At 31.1% G+C, this 20,985-nt stretch overlaps 1 protein-coding gene across 7 annotated transcripts in view; it reads left to right on the top strand.

Moving 5' to 3' along the window:
- The window catches only part of wcd (U3 small nucleolar RNA-associated protein 18 homolog wicked), a 73,395-nt gene extending 55,031 nt beyond the window's left edge, over nucleotides 1-18,364 (top strand). For 4 of the 7 annotated variants that reach the window (XM_085814927.1, XM_085814931.1, XM_085814929.1 and 1 more), the window contains exons 14-17: nucleotides 1,552-1,675; nucleotides 10,873-11,047; nucleotides 13,341-13,477; nucleotides 18,280-18,364. In XM_085814927.1, coding sequence (XP_085671053.1) covers nucleotides 1,552-1,675; nucleotides 10,873-11,047; nucleotides 13,341-13,477; nucleotides 18,280-18,304 — 461 coding nt within the window. In that variant the 3' untranslated portion in view covers nucleotides 18,305-18,364. Of the gene's footprint in view, nucleotides 1-1,551; nucleotides 1,676-10,872; nucleotides 11,048-13,340; nucleotides 13,478-17,352 lie in introns of all 7 variants that reach the window. The other 3 variants (XM_085814928.1, XR_015040669.1, XR_015040670.1) reach the window with 3 other exon arrangements.
- Nucleotides 18,365-20,985: the final 2,621 nt, after the last annotated feature.

The following is a 20,985-nucleotide window of genomic DNA, read 5'->3' as shown; positions in this document are numbered from 1 at the left end:
CCATTACGTTACTCAACACTAACGAATTAGCGATTGTGTATATTCTACGTTTAGGTACTGCTTTTGTTTGCCATTAAAAAAATATACGCTTCACTGACGATTAAAAATATTCATCTCAAAGCTAAAAAAATCTCATAGTAGTAATAAAAAAGGAAAAATATAAGAGTATTAAAAAAAATCTCTAATGATATAACATCTATCCCACTATATCACAAAAATAAAAATAAAAAGTACCTCAATGCAGCGAGAGCATGTGCATTTGTTTAGACGCAGTTAAAGAGACATTACATTGCTCAACACTCACCCACGAATCTCGCTCTCATTCTGAAACAAAATACCAAAAATAAAAATCATTGCATAGGAATGAAGGTAAACATACTTTCGATATATTTCCCCATAACAGGCATACAGCTACATCTAGCGGCAACAAGAAATATTAATTAAACGTTCTATCTAAAAAGTCAAATGTTGTACGCCCGGCCGGTAAAGTGAATTAAATGCCGATTCAAATATGACACACTCGGCCCTGAGGTAATGTTCACTGCTGATGCACATATGACATGCCCGTACGGAACGGGTTAAAGTCTGAAAAAATATGTCTGTGATGTTATTGTCATGCGAAGATTTGTGGGAGCTTTAATTTTGATAATGATTATTTTAAGCTGCAAAGTTTTTTTAACTGCATTATTTTCGATGACGATATTTTGTACCACAATTTTTTAGAACTGCAATGTTTTCTCTTTGCTTTCTTTTCTTCCACGATGTTTTATACTACAACATTTTCTATTTATACCACTGAGTCTCTGGAATATTTTTCTTGACTAAAAGTTGTTCTCGCTCATGGTATCATTGAAATAAATTGGATGAACTATCATGAATTATTAGGGCTTTGAATATAACCCATATGAGCGGAATTGTTGAAGAAATTAAATTCCTACATCCCTGCAGTACAATGTATCTTTCCCAATATTTTTTAAAGCTGCTTTATCCTCACTTAAAAGTTTGGGTAGTTGTACTTTCACTTTCAAGTGACTCGGATAGTGGGATTAGTGTGTTATGTTTCGATCTGGCAAATGCTGTAGAGTGACCAAAGTAATTTAAAAATTAGTGCCTCAGAAATCTTGCATGGAAAATCCAGTAATTGGGGAGGGGGGTGTTAAGTAAATGCCCTAGTAAATGATATGAATTACATCTAGAGTGTCCATTCAAGGTAACTTGTTCTGATCACTTTTGCAATTTTAGTGGCAAATAAGTCACATGGCTGTCATAAGACCTATGCATTTGTGTAATATTTTATCATGTTTATAAATATTTCATTTAAGCACATTATCATTATTTGTAATGTAATTTTCTTTATATATAAGCATCCCCTCTGAATGTGAACTGATACATATTTCTCCTAAGAATCTTTATGTGCATTTAATATATAATCATTTATGTGTATTTTGTAGACATTTCTTTAAGAAAGTGAACAAAATGAAAAGAAAGAGAAATTTTTACAAATCTCTATTTTTATTGAATGCAATAATTATTTGTTTGGATGAATTGCAGATGCTGGCGAAGTTTATGTTTGGGATATGTCTTCCAGAAAATGTATATATAAATTTAATGATGAAGGTTGTATTACTGGCACATCACTGGCACTTTCACCTAATGACCAATTTTTAGCTACTGGGTATGTACAATTTTGATTTTTAAACACACACTATTTTGTAATTTAGGTAATTAACTTTTATTAAATAGTAAAGCTGTATTATCATTTTCTTTCCTGTGCTATTTCTTTTATAAAAGTAATGAAAATTGAATAATGAGGAGATAAAATTTGCATAATAGCAATTTTTTTCCCATGACCACTCAAAGACATGAAAAATGCGATAAATCTGTTAACGTTATGACAATATATGAATTGTGTATTATATTAATATTGAATAATACAAGGAAGACAACAACACCAGTTTGAATTTTAAAATGAAGTAAAAACCAACCTTAGATTGGTATTAGATCAATTAGATTAACAGAAAGTTCTTTTGCACTCACTGAAAGCTGACACACATTCTTCTCTTGTTCAAGGAGCTAAAATATTTACAGATATTTTGTTAGAAACACATCATTTAAATAGATAAAATAAAAAAAGTAAATAATACAAAAAATAAAAGTTTTAATTACCTGCATTGAAAATTAGAGAAAAAATGATTAAAATTCATTTGTTCTCTAATTTATCATCTGCTGAACACATTCATGCTAACCACCTCTGAAAGTAACCAACATTTTTGGGGATATATACCAGTATTGAACATTGCCTCTCTAAGGTGACCATCTCCACAAAAGACCGCCCACGAGCGGCCGAGCGGTAAAGTCGCTGAACACTGGTAGTTCAGTCCGAGGTTCGAATCCCGCGAACGGGCTGTCTGCATGGGCGTTTTCGTGGTTTTCTCCATGTGTAACGTGTATAAGAACCAATTTCCCTTAGAAAGTCCTCCACGAAGGCATCCCTCCCCTTAGGCAGATAGCCCTAGTGTGCTTTGCCGTAATTAAATAAACCAAGCCACAAAAGACCAAAATAATCTAGAACCATGAATGTTCATCCTGAACAAAGTTCATCATATATTTGCTAACATTTTAAAAACTGCTTTGTAAATAAAACCTGCAATTAAAGTTGATGGATTTTGATGAGTGGCTAAAGTTTTAAAGAAATCTAACTTATCAACTGAAGAAGCATTTTAGATACTTGTATTTTTCCATGAATAGCACCACCACCAAAGGGCACCAAATTTTCATGCCAGATGATTTATCTTGTCATTATTTATACAGCATGTCCATAAGCTCTTACTACCTTACCTTAAGGTACCTTTATTTTTTTCAGCTGATTGTAGACATATACTACCAGTTACAAATATGTTTAAGTAAGAGAAATATTGATTTTGGGCAGTTTTAGAACCAAAAAAATTATTTTTGTAAAAATTATGAAATATTATTTTTTGTATGGTTTCATTCTCCTGTAAATATTTAGTAAAAACTATGCTTATATTAAAAAAATAAACTTCTATACCACACAAATTGGCCATGATATTTAATTTCAAAGTTTGAGATCATGTTTTTTAAAAATCGAATATGGGGGTGAATTTCTCATAACTGCTTCTGAGTCAGTACAGAATGGGGTTGAAATACTCAAAATAATGCCCTGATAATCATCATCAGTGTAGCATTTTCTACTCCAGCTACAAACTAATATTCAGCCTCTGACTCATCAAAAGAAAATAAGTGCTGTCAAGTAGGTCAAGAAATTGATGAGGTGTGGTGATTTCTGGAAGATGTAGTATTCTGCAGACTGTAGGTTAAAATCCCAACTTACCTTTTCACATGTGATAAAGGAACTGTCTGTTTTTTTTTTTTTTTTAAATCTCTATATTTAACAGACAGCCACTACTTGAGATTGTTGTGTTCCTAAGACATTTGAACTGGGCAAATTATAATTTAGACTTGGTTCTGCTGGCCTTTAAAAAACCTTACATTGAGATAGAATTAAGGGTGGCTGCTTTGGCCTTTATTGGAGAAAGATTTCCAATAACACACTGGTTGCATGTGTATACTGATGGTTCTGTATTGGTGCAATGGTAAGGTTAGTATTAGGGTTTACTCTTGGCACCGTAGCTTTAGTGGGGCTGTTGGTGCAAATGTGCCAACTATGATGCTGTAGTGGCTGCTGTCCAACTGGCCTTGACTGAAATCAGTAAAAGAGATGTTTGATATTGTCGTTGTGCTATTTATTGATTCACAGGCCACTATTAAAACAATTTCTTCAGTCTTACTTTCAAACAATGGGTCTGCTGTAAATTGTCGGCTTGTGATAAATTCTCTAATAAATAATGGTTGCAATGTTACTCTGCAGTGGATTCCAAGTTATTGTGGAATTATGGGTAATGAGTTTGCTGACACTCTGGCCAAGGCTGGATCTGTCTCTTCTCAACCCAATCCTCCTGTTTGCTATCGCAGTGCTAAGAGAATCCATCGAAACTAGATGTGGAGCTCATCTTCAAGACAAGAATGGAGACTCGGTGAAGGGGAAGATTTGGGTTTCTCTAATGGAGAATCCCATACCTTGTGACCTATCTAGACCTATTAGTGTTACTGACTTTAGATTTAAAATTGGACATGACTGCCTCATGAAACATTTACACAGATTTTGGTTTAGTAGACTCTCCATCTTGCCCAATATGTGATACTGAGGACATGTGCAGTGACCATCTGGACACTTGTTCTGGACTTAATGACATGGCAACTGCTAATGCTGTCAAAAATTCTTGTACTTTTTTAATGTTTCTAAATTGTATTGGGCTGCGCATCATAGACTAATGGTGGTCATGCTTAGGTCTGGCATAGGATTAAAAAAAGAAATGCTTCCTGAAAATTCAGAGATCATGCACAAGTTGACTAGCAAAACAGTTACATTTTTATTGAACTAAAAATGAAATATCAGTTTAGAAAAAGGTTTCTTATGCTAACAGATTAAGTGATGAGTATTGATATGCAGATTATCATATCATAAGAAGTTTTAATCAATGCAAAATATTTTCAAGAAAGAAGATTTAATTCACAGAATTTTATAGAATTAGAGTTCTAGAAAACAGTGGCAGGCTGTGCAAGTATTAGCAATAGCCAATACTATCATAATATTAATTGCATAAATTGAAAATGGAAAATATTTCTAATCCTATAAATATTTTGTATGACAGTTATATTTGGATCCTAAAGTAATTTAAGTGCATGTGAATAGTAAATTTTTTTCTAACATTTGAAAACTTTTAGTTACTTATGTGAGAATGCTTTTAGCATACCTAATATAAAAAAATTTATAAATTAAAAAATCTAGTAAATGACAAAAGAATATCTCTGAATGACATAAAGTAGTAAGAAAAAATCAACCTCAAATTATGCTAGTTTAGTTTTTAACCGACCCCTCAAGAAAAGTGATAAAAACTAGTTTTTGGCATTGAAAAGTCTTGAAGTCCAAAACTTTTAAAATTAAAATAAAACTTGTCAATTTTTGTTTTACAGATGTCAAGCTTTTTGTGTTTAATTTTTTTAAATGAATCTAAACATTTACTAAATATAATGATAGGGTCCAGGGGCTAGAAAAAAATCATTTCATAAATTTACTAACCTCATTTTTTTAGTTTAAAAATACAATAACATATTATGTAATTTAAAAAAAAATTGAATTAGAAGAACATGTCTATGTCTAATGATTGCAAAAATAAGTGCGTACCTTTTCTGGACATAGTGTACAGCTCTTCGTACATGACAGTAAAAATTGTCCATTATGTAAATGTGAATGAGATCACAAATACGGGAAGAGGGGTAGAGTTTGTCTGTAAAGCCTTAAATCTTTTCAGTATCTCAACTCATACTATTATTATAAAAACAACACAATTTGTGCTATTGTGAAATATATAAATTTTCTTCCATTTAGAAATTCTGTTAATTTCACTTTTCAATGCATATTTTGAGTTCTGGAATTTTTTTAGCTAGGAAACACGTACACAAGGTCTATCACAGAACTCTCTAGAAAGAAATTGCCAAAAACAATTCCAGAATTCAAAATAAGCATTTCTAATGCACTTGCATTGGTGACTTCAGCTATGCTTCAGAATGTATGGCATAAAATGGACTACCACTTATATTTTGTCCATATTATCAAGAGAGTCACACAGAACAAAGATTCTCAACCGGTGGTACGCAAGAGAAAACTAGGTGGTGCGTAAGGAAACAAAGTATTTGTAACTATTAAATTCAAAAATTAATAACCCCAACATCCTTAAGTTTTTTCCTCTAACACTGATAAATTTATGCAATCTGAGCTTTGTTAAAGGTCAATAGCTGCTTATAGACTTAAGCAAAATATTCCATTTTTATTTTCACAGATATTCTTTTAGTTGCAAGTTCCTATAAAAAGATAATAGTATTTCACTCTTTGAGTTGACAGAACTAAAGCAAAATTGAACTAAAACTCAAGCAGCCAATAATAATTTTACAGCAATATTAACTGTCCAATCAAAATGCTTTGAAAACCAAAACTAACTCAGACTGACTGAAGATTTCATCCTGAACATTGCACACTTGCTTTCCACGCTTTGGCCATCTACACTGCTGTCTGTCTGTTCTTGCTACAATGTCATTAAAAATGTAAGCGTTTTGGAACAGTCGCATTTAATATGCCGACATGTTGCTGAAAATAAAACTGAAGATTAAATATGCCTTTGCATCCAAATTTCTGCTTCTGAATATATTACACACACACACATATATATGTAAAATATAAAAAATAGGACGGCTTTCCTCTTTGCGAACCAGCAAACTTTAACTTTCTGCAATTTAGGATCTTCCCCCTAGACCAGTACTTTCTAGAGTATTCGCGCTTATTCTGTAACCGCTGGTATAAATAACGAATGTGCGCCATTTTGCTAACAGAAGTTCCCCTCTTCTCCTGTGCTATACATCTCACTGCTGCTTAATCTATCTTTTCTTTGTTAGAAATAGAGATGACGCATAAGGTTTAAACTCAGCCGTACTTAATTTAAACTACTATTGAATATGCGATTTGGAGAATTTCATATGAAGTAAAGCATGATCTATGGTGAAAATTGAATTAAAGTATGGAATAAAGATGAGTAATTAAAAGCTAAATCATCTTGTCTCGTCATTTGAATTTTGCCTTACCATTCTGCAAAAGCAACACCTGAACTTTGATGCCAAGCTTCCTCACGACTGCTGGAAAATATCACACACACACAGATATGTATACAGACTTGCCAACTGTCCCGATTTAGGCGGGAGACTCCCGATTTTCGACCGCTCTCCCGCCAACCCGATTTACAATATATTTCTCCCGACTTTTTCTTATTCTTAAATTTTCTCACGATTTTTATGGAACTTGGCTTAATACTTTGTTATATGAACAAAAAAAGTGATTTTGGACGTCCGAAGCAAATGAATTTTCTCTAGATTATATCTAAAACAAAACCTTGCGAATTAGATAACTTCTGCTTTGTGAGTGAGAGCATATACATATCCAGAAACGTCCTTCTCCAGTTCTCCAATGGGTATTGTGCTCCACTGCGTGTCGTCTGGCATATATTAGCCAATGAGGACAAAACAAGCTGTTATTTGGATGTTCTTTAGTTATTTCGGTCATTTTGTCCTGAGTTGTGTGAGTACACGTGCCTTCGGGAAATAGTTTTAGAAATTATCATCTTTTGTTATGTCTGTGAGAAAGGTGAAATACTCGTTTATGTTTCAAAAATCGTACACAGTTGACTTTCCTTCCATTATTTCCTCAAGGAAATGTAATAAATTTGCGATGTGTACTGCCTGTCGTTGCGATTTTTCGATTTCGCATGGTGGAAGGGCGGATGGTCTCAAACATGTGCGTACACAAAAACACAAGGGCAACATGAGCTGTTTTGAAAAAAAAAAAAAAAAAAAAAAAAAAAAAAAAAAAAAAAAAATTAGATTTTTCTTCGGAAACAAAGAACCAAAAAGTTATTAATGCAGAGTGTCTGTTCTCTGCCTTTTTACTGGAGCACAACCTGCCACTGAATGCATCGGATCACACTGCAGCTTTATTTAGAAAAATGTTTCCTGATAGTGAAATCGCTAAGAAATACTTAAGTGCAAGAACCAAAAGAGGTGCAATTGTTAAAGAAATGGATTTGAAAAATAAATCTTCAGTTATTGATCGCATTAAAACGGCTCCGTTGTGCCTCTCTACAGATGGAAGCAATAATACCGATTCAAAACTGTATCCAATTGTTGTTTCTTTTTTTAATCCAGAGTCTTCAGAAATTGAGTGCAGTTTACTTTCTGTCCCCACTTTGGAAGGACATTTGACAGGCTTTAATATAGCACAGCTAATTATTAAAACTTTAAAAGAAAATGCAGTCCCTCTGGATAATTGCTTAGCACTAGGTGCCGATAATGCACCAGTATTGGTAGGCTTGAAGACTGGCGTTGCAGGCATCTTCAGAAAGAAAAATTCAGATTTGCAGATTATGATGTGCACCTGTCACCTCTTAAATTTAGCAGCTGAAAAAGGAGTAGCTTCTTTACCAATAAATGTGGATGAACACATTGTTGATATTTATTATAATCTTGAAAGGAGTTCTAAAAAGGAGGAAAAATTGAAACAGGTCCAACAGCTGCATAATAGCAGTTTACAATTAGAAAACTTGGATGAAGTTATAAAATCAGCTAGGATTGACACCCAGTGGAGTTAAATTGGAAAACTGAAAGATGCTGATGGAATTTTAAAATATAGAGAACTGTCTAGAATTATGTTGGCCATCTTGATAGTTCCCCATAGTAATGCAGAGTGTGAGAGGATTTTCAGTGTTGTTGTGAAAACGAGGACTGAATTTAGATCTAATATTAGTGATGACACATTAGAAAACTTTTATTAGTGAAAGCAGGCCTATGTGGCAATTGCTATGAACAAAATTATGAAGTTTCTTTCTTAAAGAAAGCAAAATCTGCACCTGTTTATACCATTTGTACAAAAACTGATTAAAGGATTTTTTTTTTTTTGTTGTTTTTTTGTTTTGTTTTGTTTTGTTTTCTTAAACGATGCAAGTAATAAAAATGTTTTTTATGTGTAAGGTATTTTTGTGTTGCTTGCATTTAAGAATTAGTTACTATTTAAAGTTAATTCATTATTAATAACTTTATTTTCCTCATTTAAAAAGTCTTTTTAACATTGTGAAAAATCTCCCGATTTCTTAAAAAAATCTCCTGATTTTTGAGTGTCATAGGTTGGCAAGTATGTGTATATATATATGTTTAATTATTGGCAACATTTAGCAATGACTTAAAATTTTAACACTATTTCTGGAGTAGACGTACTTACTTATGGTAAAACATTTGAATAATTTAAACAGAACTAACAAAATATTTGTTAAATTGTTAAGAGAGCAATATTAATTATTACTGAAAAAGTCATGAATCTCTGTTTTTTGTGTTCTTTAATGTGAAATTTCAAAGCCGTCTTAGTTTGATTTCTTTATTTTAACTGTAGTGTATTTAATGAAACACAGTGCTCCCCTATGAAATTTTCCCTTGAAGGTTGCTATTTATATTTCTGGCCTTGGCAACAGTAAGTGTTGCTAGGCAACCGCAGACGATTCCAATTGGAAGTTTGATATTTTTAACCATAACGTTTTCATACGATTATGTCATTTTAGCATGATTTCTGTTGTTTACAGTAAATTGAAAAATTCATCTCTAACAAAAAATGGAATTGACTTGTGAACATTTTTGTGCAATTATTTTTCATAACTTTCAACATGGATTATCAAAACGAATGCTTCAATGAGCTTAATTCTTTATACAGTCATAAAACACCATCCTACAGCACTGTAAAAAACTGTTATAACGAATTCAATCGTGGTCGACGTTCGTTCCAGGACGAATTCAGTGAAGGTCATCCAAAATGGGTTGTTGTGCCAGCAAATATTGATGCTGTGCGTGAATTGATAAAGCAAGATTGTCATGTGACATATCATGAGATTGAGGCCTTATTGGGCATTAGTTAGTTTAAGCATCAATACTTGAATTTTTGGCTGTAAAGAAGATTTGTTCATGTTCAATTTACTTGAATATTTGGGCGTAAAGAAGATTTGTTCATGTTCAATTTACTTGAATATTTGGCCGTAAAGAAGATTTGTTCATGTTCAATTTACTTGAATATTTGGCCGTAAAGAAGATTTGTTCATGTTTAATTTACTTGAATATTTGGCCGTAAAGAAGATTTGTTCGAGTTGGATCCCACATAATCTGAAAAGAAGATTCGTGTCAATTGGTGCAAGGAAATGTTGGAAAAATACATTCAAGTTGCATCAAAGGCTGTGTATAACATCTAAACAGGTGACAAATCATGGATCTATGCATGTGAGCCTGAAACAAAACAGCAATCAACTGTGTAGATCTTCCAAGACGAGCCAAATCCAACAAAATGGAAGGACATTGTTCACAGAAGAAGCACATTGAAGTAAATGGTTGCCTGTTTCTTCGGCATTACCAGTCATGTGGTGACAGTGGCATTAGAGCAATGCAGGACAGTCAATCCCAAATTTCTTCTGGCAAACAAACGGTACACGACCGTTTGTTTGCCAGAAGTCATCGGAGAAATTTCAAAAAAAGCAGAGGACTAGGCGAAGCATTCTTCATCATGATAATCATCATCGAACTCTCGCACATTGGCTCAAAAAAAGGAATTGTGGATGGGCTCAAAGACAGCCTTGATTTGGCACCCAATGTTTTTTTTTTTTTTTTTTTTATTCTCGCACATCAAAAATAAATTATGTGGTCAGCTATTTGCAACACCCGAAGAAGCGGTTGATGCATTCAAAACACAAGTTTTGGAGTTACCTCAATTAGAGCGGGAAAAGTACTTCGAAAATTGGTTTTAAGACATGCAAAATTGTATTGATCTGCATGGAGAATATTTTGGAAAACATTAACACCAATTTCGATCATACACCTTTGTTTTTTCATTATTAGGCCAGAAAAAATAAAAGCAACCCTCGTATCTTAAAATTTATGCACATGTATTTGAAATACACAAATGAAAGTAAATTATTTTATCATCTTTCATTCTATCATGACTTTTCCAGCCATAGCAATTCTTCAAATGCAGCATAATCGCCAGTTGTACAAAGAATGTATCATTTCTTTATAATGACAGAATTCAGTTATATAGAAAAAATGATTATTTTTTAACTGTTTATAAATAGTTATTGTTCAAATGTTACATGTTTAAATATTTCCTTTTTTTTTTTTTTTTTTTTTTTTTTGGTGTGTGTGTGTGTGCGTGATTTTTAGGTCTGATTCTGGAGTTGTAAATATATATGATAATAGTAGTTTGCTGTCAACATCTGACCCCAAGCCAATGAAAGTTATAATGAATTTAACAACAGAAGTTACTAATATGAAATTTAATTGTACTTCAGAATTACTTGCTCTGTCTTCTTCACATAAACCACAAGCTGTTAAACTGGTATGTATGTCAAAATTACAGTTGCTGATCTTTATTAAAATTCATTGCAAAATGGAATCAGACATTAACAATACTTTATCAAAGATAATGTGTTTATTATATTTTGACAAAACAGTGATAAATGTAATATAATATGTGAGCAAATAGACTTGGAAGTAATTTTTTGTTTCAAAATCAGTTAATGATTTGCTCTGAGTCTTTAAAATATTATTAGAATTTAGAATAAGTAGATTTTTATTTCATTGTATTCAACTGATCATTCTTATTCCAAAGAAATTTTGAACTATATTTAATTTGATTTCTTAAATTTATTTTGTATTATCATATATTCTAAATATGCATTTCTGGAATGGATTCTATTGAACCCTAATGTTTCATAAGGAAAAGTTTACTGAAAAATTGATAAGCATTTTGTGCAATCAAAGTTAACAATACTGCTTGTTTGAGTGATACAGTATTTGGCTAAGATTTCTTATATTTTGCATTAAACTGTGTGAGTGCATTATCTGAATGGGAACACTTTTAAATCTGGCTATGTGAAAGTCTTTTTTTTTTTTTTTTCCTTAGAGGGGAAGTCATGATAGTAGAAGATGTATATCAGACTCTTTAATTCTATGCCTGAGTGTGCTTTTAATTAAAACTGGGATGAAATTTTGATACATAGCCCAGTGTACTTTACAATATTTGAATATTCCAGTCCACCTGTAGCATCATGCAGTTTTGTATAGGATTAAATTGCTCCACGAACAATTGATTGCTTAATGCCTTTTAAATTTTTAATGAAAAATCCAAAACATTGAAAATAGTGTAACAGAAAGGGGTCAGGCTAATTTCCTTGAATTTTATTAGAAATATATTTCTCATTCAATTAATTTAGTTCTCACTTCGCCACAATGCAAAAATGCATAAAACTTGCATATCTTCATTCAAAATTGAAAGAGACATAAAAACATAAAGCACCAAATACAGTTAAAACAATAAAAACAATTTTTTTTTTTTAACAATTAAAATTAGTTTCTACACAAAAGCAAGCAATTCAGCCAGCAGGCAACAATGCAGATTTTATAGTGCACAAAACTGAAATGTTACTTTTGGTCCCATTAGGCAAAATGACACTGAAGATGCAGAAACTGATTTAATTCACTATTCTGATAAGTTTCAAATGTAAACAAATATGGCCATTATGGTAAAAAAATTAGGCTTAGCCGCATTTAAATAATTTTTAAATTGATGATAATTCTAAGACTATTGCATGCAGATTAACTAAAGATAAAAAACAAACCTTATCTGGAAGATAAGAATAACATATTTCAATCATTTTTTTAAAGCAAACAATGCACGATTTATAAACATATAAGAATAAAAAAAATCTGAGGTCACCAAGTCGAGTCACAGATTGGGTATATATATATATATATATATACTTATGGTGCAACCCAAAAGGGAGGTGCACAGCTACATGTTATAGCATGCCTGTATATAAAATTTCAATGTTCGGAAACTACTTGTTTTTGAGTTATGCGAGATAGATACATACGTACATATGTACATACAGACATCACGAAAAAGTCTTTTCTGAATCCATTTTAAATTAATTTTATAATCCTTTTGAGGAAAAAGAGTCCTTTATTCTGTAGAGATGTCACACAAAAACATTGTTAAATTGCATTTGATAGTGGTCAAAATGGATATTTTTGTTGAAATATATTACACGGAATTTTTTGTAATTACAATACTTTCTTTACTTTGTACAAGGAAGTAAAAAGGTTTGCTAAAGTTCCAGGTGTAAATTAACACATACACTATCTAAACCAATATTTGATCATTTTTTAAAAATGATAAGTAGCTTTTAACTTTAAAAATTTCTGACAAATACAGGGGAAACAAAGATGTAATTCTATAAATTTCATATTTTAATTCAGTTTTTTCCTTCAAGTTTTAATATTTAATTTTAGATTAAAAACTTCATTTTTTTATGTAAACTGCTTCAATGAAAACTATGAATACCTAACTTAAGAGTTTTAATTTGCTGGTAAATTAAAATGATGAAGAGTTTGTTATTCTGTCTTCACTTTGTTTATTTTTAATATTACTAGGAGATTCTTGCTTGTTTATATAATAACATAATTTAGGTAAAATTTTCTTCCTTTCTGAAATTTAATTTTTATAAATGGGTAATAAATTTTAATACATCTTTTAACATTTTTTACATATATTTAATATATTTTATGTAGACTTAAAGGACTGTCTCCTTAAATTCTCCATTCATTTCTCTTATTTATTTATCTTCAAGGTTCATTTTCCCAGTATGACAGTATTCTCTAACTTTCCTCTAAAAGATGAGCTAAGATATCCTAATGCATTAGATATTTCATTGAATAGTGGATATCTTTCAGTTGGAAACAATGTTGGAACAACATATATATTTAGGTAAGTCTTTTTCTTTCTTTAGAATGATATTGCTTGTCAGGGCATCATAGCAGATTAAGAATAATTAGGGAATTGGGGTGAATTAAAAAAATCATTATATTATTTAAAAAATTAATCAAGAAATGAAATCATCTTTAAGTTATTTTTCTGTATTAAGTTGTTTTTTTGTTCTAACATAGTTACAAACAACCTTACATGGATACAATTTTATATTTCAATTATCCTAATAGAGAAATTCAAATTCTTGAAGAAATTTTCTGTTTTATAATGCATCTTTTCTTTAGATTATGAATTATACTATCTGATTGTTCATAAAGTAAATGTGTTCAACATTTTTATTTGGGGAAAATGGTATGACGTAATTTTTTATTTTTAGCATGAATATAAAAGGCAAAATGCTTTATAGCTTCAGCATTCTAAGCTCAAGTGAGTCTTAGAGGTCTGTAAATTGGTAGTTCAGTTGATAAATAGCAAACTGTAAAATAATTTGCTATTCATGCTTACATTTATAATTAACTTTGTGGTAGTAAAGGAATTCTTAATGTATCTTAAGTAATTTTTAGCACTCTTGTGCCACTGAGAATTTCTAAAGATTTAGGCATGATCAATGCGTTTTTTTAAATGATGGGTTTTTCAGGAGGGAATAAGCATATAAGCTCATTCAAAAAGATCATATTATTATTACTTTTATTATCATTATTTTACAGGGTTTGTAGCGGTCCTTACAAGTGCTTATAAGTCCTTATATTTGAAAATAAAATATAAAGGCTCTTATAAGTGCTTGCTTTTTCATTAAAGCCCTTATTTTTTTTGTTTTTAGTGCTTATTTTTTGCTTTTAGTGCTTTTTTTAAATCCTTTGTTTTTAATGAACGCGCATTTTTTCCCCGTACCAAAGCTGAAACTAAATAAACAACTTTTCTTCCTTATATGCAACATCAGATGGTGAATCATACTCCCGGAAATTGCTTTTCCCCCCTTCCTCCGCATTAACGTAACCTATGGTGCGCGCGAGAGTACAGACAGGTGCACGTCATTCCATTGGCCAAAGAATTGCGAAAACGGTAGAAAATTCCGGTACATTCGTTATTCTTTTCCTCCCACCCAAAAACTACACACGTTTGAATTTCTATCAAGATTTTAATAATTTGCATTCTCGTTCCGTGTGGTCAGTTCATATTCATGTTTATTGTGATCGTTATGCTTATATTATGAGCATATGTATGAATATTTATAATAATATAGTTGCAGTAACTGCTGAAGTATAGATAAACTTCCAAAAATGGGTGTGTTTTTACACAGATTAGCTTTCTAAGGAATAATATTCGGAATGGCTTAAATAAAAGGAAAGTAATTGAATAGTCAAAATAATTTCATTTTCTTTGCCAATACATTATACAGTACGGAGGTTGGGAGTTTCTCCGCAAAATCTCTAATATTGAAGCAGTGGACTTTTTTTTTGTCACTGTCCAATCTGGATTGAATAGGATTAAAAGTTTTTGCGGTCTACCCAACCCAAGCGAAGATTGATTCTATTCCGGAAATTTAATACAGTCTGTTGAAAATTAGAATCAGAAACACCCCAGATTAGTAAGTCTCTTTCTTTTCCTTTATTTAGTTCTTTATTCTCGAATACTGGCAGGTGTTGATTCCGATTGCGTAATATCACATACGGAAGAATTACGCCGCACGTATTGCGCAATAACATTTGCGGTATTTTGCATTGATAATTAATTTTGATGTTCAGTCTGAGATTTGTTTATGAACTGCAAGGCAGATAAGCAGAGTTTTACTGTGCTTTCTAAGCAGAATATTTCTCAGTTCTGTTGTTTTTTATATGATGCACATATCGAAATGTCAAAATAATTTATTTAGCTTAAATTTAAATCTAAAGAACGGCTACAATCTCCCTCACTCCTCTTTTTCCAGTTACTATCCGGAATATACGGGAATTTCCAAGAATGCGGGCTAGTTAAGCTTTTACTGTTAAAGGATGACTGCATGAAGCAATTTCCCGTCTTCTGATTTCAGAAATGTGCCTCTTTTTTACTTAAATTACTTTGTTTGGGATATATGTAAAGGGAAAACTGTTATGGAATGAAAATTTAGAAAATGTTCAGAATTTTGATTTAAGTTAAATTATTTAAATATTAATATGAGTGAAAAAATAAATTGTATTTATTATTAGGTGCCAAATGAATACAATTAATATGGCTTATTATTTATTTTCTATATTTTCAACTGAAATATCATCATTAAATTTTGCAATATAGTTTAGTTCTGCATAGTTTTTTTTCTCTCATTGTAAACTAATTCTGTAAATTGAACTGTCATTTAAAATCAAAAAAAAAAAAAAAAGTTAATTGTTTTCCATTGTTAAGGTAATGCTCATTCTTGTAATAGATATTGCATTGCTCATATTTTAAATTACAAGTCTAATTTTTCTTTTAAGGTTATGCAGTTGTGTATAATGTAATTAGACAGGTGCTTATTTTTTCCTTAAAATGTGCTTGAAAAGTGCTTATAGGTGCTTATTTTTTTAACTAAAATGTGGCTATGAACCCTGTTTTACTTTTAGCAGTATTCTTTGGGGTATATTGATTTAAAATGTGCTTATTGTTAATGCAGTATTTTTATGATATTTGAATAAAAAGATATTTTTATGTAATAATTTTGGTAACAATTTATCATTTCTGTGTCACTTATTTTCTTTCTATCTCTTTTGATTTTGTTCTGTGATTTCATTATGATCCAGCATTTCTACCTTTAAAAAATAGATTAGTATAACTTTTATTTGGCTGTGAAATAATAGTAGTAGGTAGAAATATTGCAGCGATCTTGCTAAAAAGTTACCAGGAGCTGTAGCTCCACGAAATATTTCAACGCTGTATTACTAAAATATAAACTAAAAAGAAATATTTGTCTGGAAAAACTGGAAAAAAATTGTAAACTCCCGAAAAAGACTGCCAAAATTAATGTTGGAAGACATGCTGATGCATGCAAAAAATTAATCTGACCATTGTGATATGTGAAAAGTTAACTCACATAAAAAATAGATAGACGGAAAAAATATATATATATATACATGAAAATTTAAAACATTTTAAAAAAAAATATGGACTGAAAAAATGTCAATACTTAAAATGAAAACATAGTATGCAACAATACAAAAATACAATAATTACATAGTGGAAAATGGTAAATTAACCCACTCGTACCCTCAATTGGCTTTTCAAGGGAAAAAAACTGAGTGTCGAACTAGGTTAAATACCATTACGCATTTCACCGAAACAGACCATTGAAGCTCTTGTTTAATGCGAAAAATTTTTTATAAAAAACATGAATATTCCCAAAAAAATCTTTTTTGGAGCTTCACTGCTCTGTTCCTTTTCCCCGACGCGTCCGCCGAAAAACACATTAGGGTGTTAAAAGTAATTGCAACTCCGAGCATAGTAAAATTAAAATAAAATAAATAGCGGTCTGCTATTAGTCAAAAATTACAACAACGTATGGCCTGGTCCTGTATAGCTTAAAGAAGATATAACTTTTATAAAGATAATGGTGCTGTGATCAAATAAAAATGGAATTAAATTTGTAAGAAAACAAACATCGTAGGGTCTTATTAGGACAAAAAAAAAAAAAAAAAAAAAAAAAAAAAAAAAAAAAAAAAACAAGACAATAGAAACGAAAAAACTGACCTGAGAGGTGCCGTCCTTTCCATCCGAAAAATCTTTAGAAAGAGGTTCAAAACCCCTCCATGAAAAACCAACCTTCCTTTTCGTCGTGTGACGTAGGTAGGGGAAACAATAAAAACTGCATGGGCCAATGGGCTGAGATTGTAGTTTGGCGGGAATTCCTATACCCCCTTTTTTTATAGAAGGGTGTGACAAACGAGAAAAGACATGGAAAGAACTCAAAATGGCGTCAGTCAAGTTGTTAGAAGAACAAAACTGCTAAAAGTAAGTGAAAATGGCTAATTCAGCTAAAATTACTTATTTTTGTCCACAAAAGAAAGAGTAAATTGGAAAAAAGTCATTTGTTAATAAAAGTCGTCATTATTCAAGCTAGAGGGCAGTCAAGCTACTATGAAAAATGAAAAGGCCCGATTTGTTAATAATAGTAGAGTTTGGCCTTCTAAGTAATTTAAAACTATTAAATAATAGTATTAAAGTAGTGCCAAAATCTTTGGAGGAAAGAAAATGTATTTAGGAGAAAAATCTGTACATTTATACAATTTTTACATTAGATTATCTGAATCAGCCATCTACTTTATGCCGTCCCATTGGGCTTTAAGCATAAAATTTCATTATCCAAAACTAATTATCTAAAAATTGGTAAGGCTAATGCCACCTTTTTTTAAGGTATTTTTAATTATTTTATGAGGAATTTGGTTATTTTTCAAGATTGTGACGAAGTAAAGTATTTCTTCTTGTAAGTGTTCTGTAGTATTACATATTTTTTTTATTCTAAGTAGCTGTGAAAAAATTGTGTTAATGATGATTCTTTTGGAAATATTAGAATTCCAGTTGGTTAACTTTAGTGTAGAAAAAGTGAATTCTCTCCTCTTGTCGTAGACTTTAATAAAATTGTAATCAATAATATTTAGGTCAAGGTATACTACATTATTTTGCACCGTATTTGTATTATTTAGTTTTAAGCAAGTTGGGTAGATATTAGCAGCTTCTATTTTGTTATGGTTGTTAAAGGCTATAATATCATCAATGTAATGATATATGTGTTGGTAAAATTTATGTTGGTGTGCTTTTGAAATTTTATCAATATATGTTTTCTTTTCCTTTTTCAGGTTGAAGCATTATAAAAATTATTAACATTTCTTGTAAAGTCATATATTGTAAAAACTTCCATATTAATAAAAGTTATTTTATGTATTTGTGTGTATATGTGTTTTTTTCCTATATAGTATTCTGTACTTGGTCTTTGATTACTAGAATTAATTTTAATAGGTTTTAAAATCATTTATGAAGTCTTTCATCCTTATCGTGAATTTTTTCTGTATTTTATACATATTTTTGCAATTTTTACAAATAAGTAAAAATGCCTTCCTAATACAGTACAAAGTCCGAAATCCGGACGTCCAATATCCGGAATGGTCTAAAATCCGGACCTCAAAACCAACCAAATTTTTCTTGCAAGCTTTACACATACGCATTTGATTACCCCCCACCGCACATAATAAAACATCTGGAAAGTCCTGATTTTTAATTTTACTTCAACACTAAATAAGACATTAAATAAAATACCTTGTTATTGAAGAAACAATCATTTTAGCATAAATTTGTACCATCGATAATTTGGCTCTGTTGCTGCGTGTCTGCTACACACACCTCTAACCGAAACATTCCACATAGATACATCGTTGATCTGGCGAATTATTATTTATTATACTTTCCTTTCATCCACCGCATTATCATAACATGACAACTTGAGTAATGACTCATATAGCGATGCCTAAACAATTTTTTTATGTTAGTAATTCAATAATAAAGGAGTATGGTATTTTTATATTGACATTATGCTTGGCGATGATTACAGATTCAAGTTAAATGTGCTAAAAATGTTGACGAGGAAAAATTTACCAAAATTTTCTTTCCATATGCTAAAAATAGATTTTGTTGATGATACTCATGAACCCAAAGATTGCTATTTGAATTAAGAATAACTGATTTGTTTATTCACATCAACTTAGAACCAGCACCAGAGCTTGTATGGCCATGCTGAATCACAGAATTTAGGACTCACAGAGACCGCATCAGGCAGTGAGATATCTAGCGCTAACCCTCAATAAGGTTTAAGTATATGTTTGAATTTATTTATTCAGAACTCTGCTAACCCTTAAACATGTGCAAGAAATAGACATAAGTATAATAAATAACTAATACAATTCAGGCTTAATTGTCTCAGTGCAAGATAGAAGTGAGATAAAATTTAACGGAACAACTTGTGGTTAGTCTCCAAGCTCATGATGCATAGCCAAATATGTATAGTAAAGGATAGCTTAATTTGATGATGATAGCCACTAATTTTAAGTGTTTTTGGATATCGCAAAACAAAGGTAAAATTTTCCAGTTAACGGATTATGTAAAGAAATTTGGAGAAGCGGTAATAAATGAAGATGATATAAAAGTTTTTATATCATGAATGGAAAAATCTTTAGTATGGTTCTAGATCCAGAAAATACTGCTAAGATAGTGAAGAATATGACAGAGAAGTTACTGAAAACGAGAAAATTTTGATTGACAAGTTAGTCGGAATTCTCGAAACAGCAGTTACAGGACTTCAACAATGTAACTAAACAAGAGATTATGTCTATCTACAGAATTAAAGAGAAAGTATTAGCACAAGAAACGAAGCAATTTAAAACAACTTATATTGAAAGAAATGTTTAATAAGGTAAACAAATAAATATTAAGCTTTTTTTTTTTTTTTTTTTTTTTTTTTAAATTTTGATACCCTTTAGATTAGCGGTGTCCAACCTTGTGTTCGCCAGCCTGATTAATCACTATGAACAAAAAATATTTTAAAAATTGGCATTCATTTATATTTCTTGATTGTTAAAATATGGTAAGCAGTTATAGTCATAAGAGATATCTTGCAAGACGTTATAAAATAATTGATTGCTAACTGCTGAACTTGTTAGCAAACATGGAATCTTATTGCTTCATTCGGATGTTAGATGGCTCATCAGAAGAAAAGTACTTCAACGATTTGTGGAACTTCTATAGCCAATAAAGCAGTTTTTGGAATCTGGAAACAAAAGTTATAAAGAATTGGACGATAATGGTTATCTGATCTGTATTTTCTCACGGATATAACAGCTAAACTGAAAAAAACTGAACGAAGATCTCCAGGGAAAAGAAAAGACCCCTTTTTCAGTGTACTGGGACTGTAACTGCTTTTCAGATAAAGTTAAATTTGTGGATAAATCAGATGAAAGAAAAAAATTTCACCCATTTTCAGAATTTATCTTTATAACCACAAGGCAATTGAAGCAGAAAAATACTCGGAAAACCTAAATGCCCTAAAAAAAATTTTTGAACTCCACTTCTCTGATTTCCATAAAGTTTAACCAAAATTATTATTCGTCTCAAACCAATTTGCAGAAATTAATATTTCATTTGTATCACATAAGATTAGAAATATGTTTAACAAAAATGTTGATGTTTTGGAAATGAGCTCGCGAGAGGCCAAAGGTTGGGCACCACTGCTTTAGATCATAAATACTTCATTATTTCATAAATCATGATTTCATATTTTTAATTTTATAATTTCTACATGCCATCTTACTAAATTTAAACTGATGATCTATTATCCAGAAAAGTCCCAGATTCAGATTCGCCGAAGTCCCGATTCGGACTTTGTACTGTATTGTGCTTTAAGCGATAATAGTTTAAAATTGCTGAAAATAAACTGTTTGTATACAAAATTTGAAATATGATTTCATAAAATACTTTTATCAAAACAACTGGATGTTTATAGTTGATGATCATAG

The sequence above is a fragment of the Stegodyphus dumicola genome, chromosome 4 (assembly GCF_044657685.1).
Source record: "Stegodyphus dumicola isolate Sdum_Otavi_A_Nest chromosome 4, ASM4465768v1".
NCBI classification, from domain to species: Eukaryota; Metazoa; Arthropoda; class Arachnida; order Araneae; family Eresidae; genus Stegodyphus; species Stegodyphus dumicola.
Note: the sequence above shows the minus strand (reverse complement) of the source record. Positions and strands in the feature narration are given on the sequence as shown.